General features: G+C 47.8%; 1 protein-coding gene across 1 annotated transcript; it reads right to left on the bottom strand.

Annotated features, from left to right (window-relative positions):
• Positions 1–6,466: 6,466 nt before the first annotated feature.
• On the bottom strand, positions 6,467–8,606 carry SLC35D3 (solute carrier family 35 member D3; the record flags this gene model as incomplete). The annotated part of the gene is made up of 2 exons (XM_080941978.1): positions 6,467–7,296; positions 8,168–8,606. 2 exons carry the CDS (start codon positions 8,604–8,606, stop codon positions 6,467–6,469), a joined length of 1,269 nt encoding a protein of 422 aa, XP_080798104.1.
• Between the last annotated feature and the right edge of the window lie 2,500 nt (positions 8,607–11,106).

Raw genomic sequence — 11,106 nt, 5'->3', positions numbered from 1 at the left:
AGTTTAACTTAATTATTAAAGGAGCCATTGATTCAAATGCTGGGTTATAATATTAACTGAGCTCTTTTCTCTACTTGGCTTTGTCAGAGTGCCTCAACTCTCTCTGGTCACTTACAAACAGAATTCAGAATTCTACACACACACACACACACACACACACACACACACACACACACACATGACTGCAAACACACACACACACAATTTTCTTCTTAAAATTGTCATTCCTATCTTCACAGGAAAAAAGATGAATAAATAAAAATCAATAACTGCTGTGGACCCGTTTGAGAATTAAAGACAAGGATCAAATCGCCACCCCAAACTCTGGAGGGCTAAATTAATCTAGAAAGTTACAATTAAGGTCTTACCTGAAACAGAAGCCCCTGCAGCTATACTAGGTGGAAAGATCTAACTGATAGTTTTCATAATTTATAGGTAAATTTGCCTGTCTATGACTACGATGAATAAGTAACTTGGAGCCACAGTCTTGGTCAAACTCATACATTCAGAGGTTTGACATCTAGGAATTCTACAATTGGAAAAGGGCTCAAAAAGATCCTTAGCCTTCAGGCAGGAAAAGGTAAAGAGTAATTTTTGTGAGACAAGCCCAGAGCATTTTCTGTAATAAAGAATCTCCTCTCCCGAAGAGAGGGAGACGGATGATGAATGGAAGGATAGATGCATGAACGGATGAACAATAGATAAAGTCAGGTTTATATAATATAATACTATTCAGAATTCAAAAATTGAATCGTTTTGCTTGTAGCACCGTGGACAGAAACAGAGAATGCTGGGTTAAGTAAGTCAGGCATAGAAAGACAATTACCACATGTTCTCACTCAAATGTGCAAGCTAAAAATGTTAAATTCCTAGAACTGAGGTGTGGAGCAGTGGTAACTTAGAGCCCTGGAAAGGGGGCTGCTTATCACATACCAAAGTACAGCTAAATAGGGAATCCTAAGGGTCTCCAGTGACCATCACTTACAACTTATACATCGCATAACTAACTAGAGAGGAATTTGATATTTCTCAGCACAAAGAAATGATGAATAGGGAAAAATGTTCTATATTCTCTGCTGCTACTGTGATGAACTTCTCTTACCAAAAGCAACTGTGAAGAGGAAAGGGTTTGTTTCATTTTCTACTTCCAGGTCATGGTCAACTTCCAGGTCACAGTCCACCATTGAAGGGACTCAATGCAGGAATTAAAAGGCAAGAACATTAAGGCAGGAACCATAGTGGGCTGTTTCTCTCACTGACTCATTCTGATAGTTTCATTATGCATCCTGGGACCACCTGCTTAAGGAATGGTGTCACCCACAGTGGGCTTAGTTCCTCCTACAATTGATAATCAAGACTATTACTCACAGGTATATGATCTAGGTAATTCCTTGTTTAAGGCTTTTCCAAGATAACTCTGGGCTATGTCAAGTCATCAAAAATACCTAGGATGGGCTGCAGAGATGGCTCAGCGGTTAAGAACACTGACTCCTCTTCCAGAGGTTCTGAGTTCAAGTCCCAGCAACCACATGGTGGCTCACAACCATCTGTAATGAGATCTGATGCCCTCTTCTGGTGTGTCTGAAAACAGCTACAATGTACTTATATAAATAATATATTTATTATATTTATATAATAACATAAATAAATAAATAATAGGTAAATAAATAAATATTAAAAAAATACCTAGGACAAGAAGGAAATCTCATCTACCATAATGTGAACCCTGCACATTATGGTAGAACATATCTCTCATAGTCACACCAAGAGGGATCCACTGTAATGCCTGGACTGCAATAAAAAAGAGCTGGAGACAATAGAGAGAAAATAAGTACAGTAGAGAAGTTTGGGGGCACTACAGTTGCTGCAAACAGTACATTTTCTAGCCCTGTGAACACTACACTTATCATTTAAAGGCTTGTTTGACTCTGCTCCTATCCCCTAGGGTATCTAGCCATCATCTGCTTTTTCACAATAAGAAAAACGATAAGTATTGTTGGGCACTTGTTCCTAAAAGGATAGTGAGGAACCTCCTGAACTGAAATTCACAAGGAAGTTATACGTCATGAGGCTCCTCCCTGAGCTTACATAAGAAATAAATAATTGCTAGGGGAGAAGATGCTCTTGAGAAGAGCAGCTGCAAGCTGAGCAGAAAGCTTGAGGGATGGGACTTTGTGAATCGTCAGCCATCCTGGGTGAGTCTTTGGCAATGCAACTATCTTTGAATTGGTCAAGCTCCCATAACCCCTCACTCTTGCTTCATGTAAGAAGCCCCCCAAACTTCATTAGTTCACTAAGACACACTTGTGTATTAGTTAGGGTTTTACTGCTGTGACCAGACACCATGACCAAAGCAAGTCTTATAAAGGACAACATTTCATTGGGGCTGGCTTACAGGTTCAGAGGTTCAGTCCATTATTATCAAGGCAGGAACATGGCAGCATCCAGGCAGGGATGGTGCAGAAGGAGCTGAGGGTTCTACATCTTCTTCTGAAGGCTGCTAGCAGAAGACTGGCTTCCAGGCAGTCTTAAAGCACACAATGACAACACTTCCTACTCTAACAAGACCACACCGACTCCAACAAGGCCATCCTAATAGTGCCATTCCTTGGGCCAAGCATATTCCATCCACCACAGCTTGGGTGGAATAATTTCTTGGGCCGAAGGTTGGTGCCCTATCTGAGATGGGTCTGTTCACTTCTCCTCGGGGAAAGTCGAGCAACAGGTGTGCAAGGGACAAGAGCCAGAGTGTAAAGAGTGTAAAAAGTGTAAAGAGCCAGAGCAAGTGTTTGAACTGGATTCACAGATGTGTGGCACAGGCTTTAGGACTATCTGAGGGGGAATTGTCGATAACCATGTTAAGATTCCCTTATGTAGAAAGCAGATAGTTTGCAAGAACAGATACAGGAAGCAGAAGGCCAGAAACTAAGGAAAGATCAAAAAGAAATGCTAAGCATTGTTAACAAAAATACCTAGCATTAAAAAAAAAAATGAAGAATTTTTCTGATTGGCTCATCAGCCAGACTAAACTCAAGTAAAAAGAGTCTGTGAACTTGCAGATGGCTCCATACATACAAACAAGCAAACAAACAAACAAACAAACCAATCTAAGCTGAAATCTGGTGTGATGAGTAAGGCATTTAAGACTGGATTCAGCTTCATAAGAACTCAGTACTAGTCTGGCTATATAGAAGCTCCTCTCAACATAAATAAGTAAACCCCAAAGTCATTAATAATCCTCCTCCAAGTAAATAAACAATCCCCCCAAAAATACTTTTAAATGAAATATTACAAATGAACAAAACCCCAAACCCCCTTCTGTCAGTTAGATTGGGGCTAGTGAATTTCTTGCTTTTTACTGAGCATTGCTATGAAGGACCTAGAGAATCGGGCCTTGTGACGGGAGGGGCCGCTCGTTCACGGGAGTTTAGGTCACTCCTCAGCTGTGCTCAGCACGTGTGCTGCACATACATGTGCTGCAAGCATTGGTTTGAGAGCTAGATGGTATTCATAGTGAGGAAGGCCAGCCCTGGGAAACTCAGACACCCAGATGTGCTGTAGAGACTAGTTAGAGCAGTGTGAGGCAGGGTCCCTCTGTATCTTGGGATCTGGGGAGTCAGGTCCAGACTCCCATCTGCTAGTGACCAGGGAATGAGTCCCAGCACAAACTTGTGGTCCTGACGCTCTTTCTCCCTGGAGTTCTTCATTTCTGTCATGCTAGGTATTTTTGTTTTCAAATATCCTTCCTTAGTTTCCTTCCCTCTGCTTACATTACCCGTCCTCTCTTGTGTGCTGTCTGCTCTTTGTGAGAGACCTTAAGCACAGACTTCCGAGGTTTGTGTAGACTGTGACAGAACTTTTGTTATTGATCTTTCGGGATTTTTCCTACCAGCATAATCTCTAGCCTGACTAGACTGGTTAATTGGCAGTCTCAGTGTTGATATGGAGAGATTTTAAATATATAGTTAACATTTAAAGCTAGTAAACATTGAGTAAAACTGGCATAGATAGGCCTCTTCCAGTTAGTTTTGAGCCATAGGGACAACACTAAGAATTCTAGAAGAAGCCTGGAAAGATGGCTAAGTGGTTAGAGCACTGGGCTGCCTTTCCAGTGGTCCGGAGTTCAATTCCTAGTAACCACATGGTGGCTCACAACCATCTGTAATAGGATCTGATGGCCTCTCTGGTGTGTCTGGGGACAGCTACAGTGTACTCACATACATAAAGTAAGTATTTTCTAAAGAGGGAGAATTCTGGAAGGAATTTTGCCTGAAGACTTCGAAGGGGCCATGCCTGAGTTTACCACAGATTTGAGACTAGCAATCCCCACAGCCATGAATCCTTGGTAACTCCTATTTTTCTAATGAAATCTAAACGAATGTTTCATCAAGTTTGTTGGCAAGAAAGGGTTTATCTTTTCACAATACGTACAAACCCACATTTGTGACCAAAGGGGAGTTTTGTTCAGTTATTATTACAATTATTACAATTATCACACAATTATTCATCAGTGGTGGAATAAGAAGAACTCCCAAGCTCCCTTCAACCTCGTTGCTTTCCATCAATTCTCAGCTTGATATTGGTGTGATAGATATAAAAGTCAGTTCTTTTTGTAAATCTTATTTTTTCAAAAAGACACTGTAATTCTGACCATCCATTTCTAACATGTCTGTATGAGGCCCTTGAATTTTGGTGGCATTCCTGGAAGCAACTGATTGCCTGGGAAAAGCAATAACACAAGACTAACAACCACCACAACCCCATTGGTGAGATCTCTCCGTGTCAGGGAATCTGTGTCCCTTTGGTGGCCTTTATTCTTTTTTAAAAAAAAAAAATATTATTATTTAATGTATGTGAGTACACTGTCGCTGTCTTCAGACACACCAGAAGAGGGTATCAGATTCAATATAGATGGTTGTGAGCCACCATGTGGTTGCTGGGAATTGAACTCAGGACCTTTGGAAGAGCAGTCAGTGCTCCTAACCACTGAGCCATCTCTCCAGGCCTCCCACCCCCATTTATTCTCTCTCAGTTTTTATGTGTACAGACATCTGGTAAGGGTGGCTTTCATTCTTCAGTATGAGATGATATTTTACCTCGTTTTCTTCACTGGAAATTCTTTGTTGCTGCCTGGTTGTTTTGTTACTTTAAATTCAACTGCCATAGGTGATTTAGGAAGTTCCCAGTGGCCCCTAGGATTTGGCTCAGTTGGTAGAGTGTGTGCCTAGAGTGCTGGTAGCCCTAGCTTTGGTCCAGGGCATCACATTTAATCAGTTATTACATGCTTGTGATCTCAGAGCTAGGAAGGGAAAAGCAGGAAGATCAGAAGTTCAAAGTCATTACTGTAAAAAAAAAAAAAAAAAAAAAAAAAGGAAGAAAGAAAGAAAAGGAAAGGAAAAGGAAAGAAAAAAAGAAAAGGAAAGAAAAAAAAGAAAGTCCCCAATGGTTGGTGTATGACAAAGCCACTACTGTCCCATACATAAAAAGCAGCAGCACCAACTGCCCAACAAAAGATCAATGCGACTGAAACAAACATCTCTTTACAGATAGAGACTCACACTTTATTCTCAACAAATGTAAGATAGAAAAATATCGCAGTGCGAATATAGCAGTTGCTCTTTTTGTAACAGTTTGGGGTGTGCGGTGCAGACCAGGATGGTCTGTCTCCCTCTGGCTGATCTACAATCAACACTGAATATATTCCAGACACCGCATTTCCTTGAAAGAGTATTACATGGGAAAGTGGGTTTTTAAAAGGTTATAGCATTCAATAATAAATATTTATAAAGCCAGGAACCCAAACAGCCTTTAGGATATATAATTACAAAGAACAAACTTTAGACTTCATAATCAAAGCTAAGAACACATATCTTCAAAATAGCTTCAACATTTCCTATCAATATATATATATATATATATATATATATATATAGAATACCCATTTTTTTAAAAAAATGAAGGAAGAAAAATTCGAGTAAACACAATATTGCAGATGACCCGAAGAGTAAACAATTCAGTGTATTTATAAACGTCATTTCAACGATATACTCTTTGCCTAACAGGCAATAAAAACTAGTTCTGTAATCAGAAATGTGCCCCTGAATGTGACCTTTGAACTTAGTAAGTGACACATCATTGCGGCAAGCCATCTTTGGAAGGGGTGGCTGAGGGACTCTCGGAACATGCAGATATTTGGTTATGATTATAAAGACAAAAAATGAATGTCCAGGAGTCTGAAGCTGAAATCACTTTTGATTTTGCTAAGCACCCGCACAGATCTCTTCCTTCTGTGGCAAAGTCCCATTTAATAAATAATAAATAATAAACAGGTGCTAATTTGTCTCTGTTGGTCGCTTTCAGCTTTTGCGTCTCCTCCCCTGACTCCTCAGAATAAAACTGGAGGCCTTTCCTTAAACGTTATTTCTGCCATGGAAAACAACCGTATGTACATACATGCATGTCTATTTCAAGGACTGGGTAATGCCTCGTTTTCTATCAGATAATCCTTCTTCATATACTTAGTTCCCCTGACTAGCCTCCACACTTCCAAGTAAGTGTCCTTTAAGGACCTCCTACCCCCTTCATCAGAACTCTCTTCTGCTCTTGAACTCCTAGCCACTAGTGAGACCCCTCTCGGGCTGCCACTTGACTCTTGCCCACCTTGCTGTAGGGAGCCACCTGCCCCCTCCGCACTCTCTGGCTCGCTCTTTCGGCCAACGGCGGACAGCTCCTCCATTATGAAAGGCAGCCGGTCCCCACTTGGCTGGGGCTCCTCTCCCTCTGCCTGCAATTCCAGATCTTCATAGTTGCTTTGCCTTCTGGTCTCCAGGAATTTGGCCACACAGTAAATGATGGAGCCCAGGGTGTTCACCACAACGCCGGCAATGAACAGAGAGGTGGGCTCCACATCGCTGAACGCTACCATGCCCACCGTGATAGTGGCGATGCTCTTCACCACGCCCACGAAGCTGGTGGTCACAGCAGAGTTGATGTAGGTACAGTGCAGTGTGGTGAAGTTCATGGCACAGCCGATCAGGATACAGGCCACGAATATGGAAACCATGGCCGGGTCCTTCCAGCCTGGAAAGGTCCAGGCATGGATGGAATCGGTGCTGGCGAAGGAGCAGATGACCAGCAGAGGGGTGGCCGAGACAGCGATGACATACTGTGCGGTGAGAGGCCCGTGCTCCGTGTCTGCGCTCGCCTTCTGGATCAGCACCAGGTAGGCTGCGTGCACCAGTACCGCCAGCACGCCCGTTACGTACCCAATGGGGTCGCCTGTCAGGTCGCCAGCTCCTGAGCGCACCAAGACGGCAGAGCCAGCGCGGGAAAGAAAAAGAGAAGACACAGGGTTGGGTATCCCACTCCGGGAAGCATGTCGCCTTGGGGGAAAAAAAACCTTAGCATCCCACTTCTGCCCACGAATTTTCCAAGTGCCCAACAGAAACCTCCCTTGCCTCCATCTCTGTGTCAAAATGCGACCGTCAAGCCCAGCCAATGTACCCCTTCTTCCTCTAGGCAGGACGAAGGCTAGGGAGTGCTCAGATGCTCTCGGGGGTAGGCGCCTTGGCATCCCCGAAGCCTGCACAGAAACCTGGGCAGGTGGTTCCCGCCCCGTGGGCACCGGAAGGGACAGGGAACCCCAGCTAGTGGCCTCAACCGAGCGCGGGCACGGCCCCGGAAAGAGAGTTTCTCCTCTACCCGCAGCCGGATTCCGCGGGGTCCTCCCGACCCCTCCCGCACACGAGCCCTGGGCCGGTTCCTTCTGCCCAGCGCCCGGGTTCGGAGCCCAGGTCGCTCGGGCTTCACTTCCATCTCTCCAGCTCCCCAACCCCGCGTGATCTGAGGAAGTTCCCGGCCCCCTTCCTTCCGGCTCAGTGCGGGGCTGAACAAGGAAGACCCGGGTGGGGGAGCCGCGCGGAGGAAAGAGGGGCGGGGGGCGGAAGTTGGGGCACCTTGGAGGGGGGAGGGCTGATGGAGGAGGCTGGAAGGCCGAGGAAGGCTGAGCTGGGTCTCAGAAGAGAAGTCCCTTTTGTGAGCCCAAGGACCACCCGAAGCTCTCCGCCTCACTGCCTCAGTATCCCCATCTGGCAGTGAGGACATTGCAGCGGGTGGTCCCCCGCGGTCTCTACCGGGTGGGTGGGGGGTTAGCGCGGGTCCCGCTCACCTGCCAGGGCGGCGCCGCAGGTGGTGATGAGCACGGCCGCCAGCACCCCGGGCGAGGGCGCGCCGTTCTTGAGCACCAGCACGCCGATGAGCATGGTGACCAGGGGCAGGCAGCGCTTGAAGACTACGTACATGGGCAGGCTGAGGCCGCGCAGGGACCAGAGAGTGAGGCTGGACTGCAGCGTAGAGAGCACGGCGACCCCCGCGAAGGAGCGAGCCAGGCTCAGGCCGAAGGGGGGCACGGCAATGAGCCCCAGGCGCCGCAGCAGCTCCAGGCTCAGCGCCGCGGTGGAGCTGGTCAGGCACTGCACCAGGGTCAGGAAGGAGAACTGGTAGCGGCTGATGAGGAACTTGAGCAGGATGTTGAGGGAGCCGGAGAAGACCCCGTGCGCGATGGCCACCGAGATGCCCAGCACGCGGCCCCGGCACAGCTGCCGCATCGCGCCGGCCCCGCCGCACCCCGCCGTGGCGGAGCTCGGGACTCTCGGGAGGGCGGCGGGGAGGCGCGGAGCGAGGGCGGCGGGGGCGCGGGCGGGCCGGAGCGGAGGGCAGGGAGTGCGGGCTCGGCTGCGGACGGCTGCTCCGGCCGGGCGTCCTCCCCGCTCGGCGGCTCCGCGTGCGACTGCCCCGCAGCTGCCGGGAGGCGGGGGCGGGGGACTCCGAAAAGTGGCAGGGGTGGGGGACGGGTCTGAGGGGAGTGGCGGGAATCCTAGCGACCGCGACTTGGAAGTAGGTGAGGAACCCCGATGTGCTGAGTCCCGCGCGGTTCCCGGGTCAGAAGCTCGCTCTGCAGAGTGCGGGCTGGACCTGCGGGGCGGGAGGGAGCCTGCGCCCCCACCCGGGGCACCCGGCGCACACCGGGGTCGGGTCTCGGGGCGCGGTACCTCCTCCCCTCCCACGGCGGCAGAGCCGTGGGGTGCGAGCTGGGGGATCCCCTGAACAGCTAAAGACGGTGTTAGGAACAACAGCGCTCCAGCATTGAGCACCGTTCATTGGTCGCAACAAGTGACGGCGCCCCCAGCCCGGTGGCCCGCGAGTTGCAGCGGATTTTCCACCCACGGTCTCTCCCAGCGCTGCACGGGAAACGAGACACGTCGGTGCTGGAGGGCGGCGAGTCACCTGATGTTAGCTTCCAGCGCCCTAATAGAACCAGCTGCTGGGGAGTGCCCTGGAGCCCCGAAGTTGGCCTTTTCTGGAGTCAGGCAGCGAGCTTGGATCCCGCGTGCCTCCCAGAAAATGTCCTGGGATCCTGCGTGGCACTGCAGGAGCTTCTTCCTGGAGAGTGGCGTCTGGGCAGCGAGTCGTGGGAATGGAGGGACACACTTAATTTAGGCAATGAGTTAAAATAGACAAAAGCAGAAACTAAGGGGGCGCGAGGTCGGGGGTGGGAGGCAAGCCGATAGTACCAGCAGTAAAGGGGCTTGGAGGGGAAGGAGCCCCAGAGGTCAGGTGCAGATAGATGGGCTGCTGAAAAGACGAAAGGGAGAAAGCAGAAGGTGTGCGTGGCCGTGGCAAGGACGAGCCACAGACACTCCACCCTGTCCAGATGTTCCCTACAACGGTTTTTTTGAATTGCAGAGAACCGGTTTCAGCCTGCTAGTCAGTCGCGGGCAGCTTTGGGGAGTAGGACTGTGTGGGTACCACTTTCCCTTGCCAGAGAGCACTCCTCTGCCCCGCAGCACTGTGAAATGTCCGCATGTGTTCCTCCCTTTGACTAAAAGAAAAGGAAATCTAATTCTCCTTTTGTGACTGCCCCCCCCCCCCCATCCCCTGTTGAGGCTTTGATCCGAATTCACTTGCAGGGAAGTTGTGTTCTGACCCCCAGGAAACGCAGCAGAGCAGAACCATTAGCTTGGCTTCCTTATCACCAGCTACAGCCCTTTATTGGCCCAGCTTCCTCTGGGAAGCTGAGGGTTTAAGGTCTCTGAATCGCGTCCCTTTTAGCCACTGGGGTCTCACCTCTTCAGGACTGGAATTCCAAACCGTTAAACACCACATCTTCTTGCCTGGACACATGGGTACATTTCCTCGAAATCTATCACAGTTTTACACTTCTATGCTGAACCCAATCATAGAGTATGGATTATCTATCAGCTCAGCAGGGGATAAAAATTAGAGCAGGAATCCCAGGTTCACTGCAGTTTCTCATGTGGGCCAGTTATTGTATTGTGAGTGCTTTAGCAAGAGAGCTCACCATCTGAGTCTGCCTTAGACTTAGGCTAGTGTCCAGCACCTAGTACTGCACCTACTGTGTTCCTGACAGGTGTGCACTCCTGTAAGTATGGGTCCCACAAACCTGACTTTGTAGGAATAACCCCTCACAGCCTTGCGCTGAGTTTCTTGTTCCCCCAGTAGCTCTTGGGCTTTGGTTCTCTTGGGAACGCTTCAGGGTTTGTGTGTGTGTGTGTGTGTGTGTGTGTGTGTGTTTTGTTTTTTACTGTTAGCTGTGGTTGCACACTATTAGCTATTTAAGAGACTCTGGTTTACAAGGGTTTAGGGAAGGCTGAAGCAGCCATACAAATTATAAGTATAGTTTAAGGGTATATTCAAATAGAAATCAAGACTGAATGTGAACTTTTTTTTAAATTAAGATTTCTGACAGGAGATTACTGTTTCTTCTGACCACTCCAATTACAGGGCCGCTGCTGCAAGCCATCCTTTTATAAGTGAACATTATAAAGAAGCGTCTGTACAGTCCTGGTTTTGGAATGATTCATGTCTGCCAGCAATTACAATTACTCCCATTTTTGATACTAACATTAGGTGGAAGATTGGGGGCTGACTCAGCTACCTTACCTTCTCATTTAAGCAAGACTACTTAGCTTAGTATTTCTGATCGACGAGGTATGAAATGGCAGTTTTCTCTGCTGTATTATATATAGTTCCCTAGTAGGACCTAACAAATCAACCCGTCTCTAACAAAAGTTGTTACTAGGTAAA

Source organism: Micromys minutus (assembly GCF_963924665.1).
Source record: "Micromys minutus genome assembly, chromosome: 30".
Taxonomy (NCBI): Eukaryota; Metazoa; Chordata; class Mammalia; order Rodentia; family Muridae; genus Micromys; species Micromys minutus.
The sequence above is the reverse complement of the archived record's forward strand: the minus strand, read 5'-3'. Positions and strand labels throughout refer to the sequence as shown.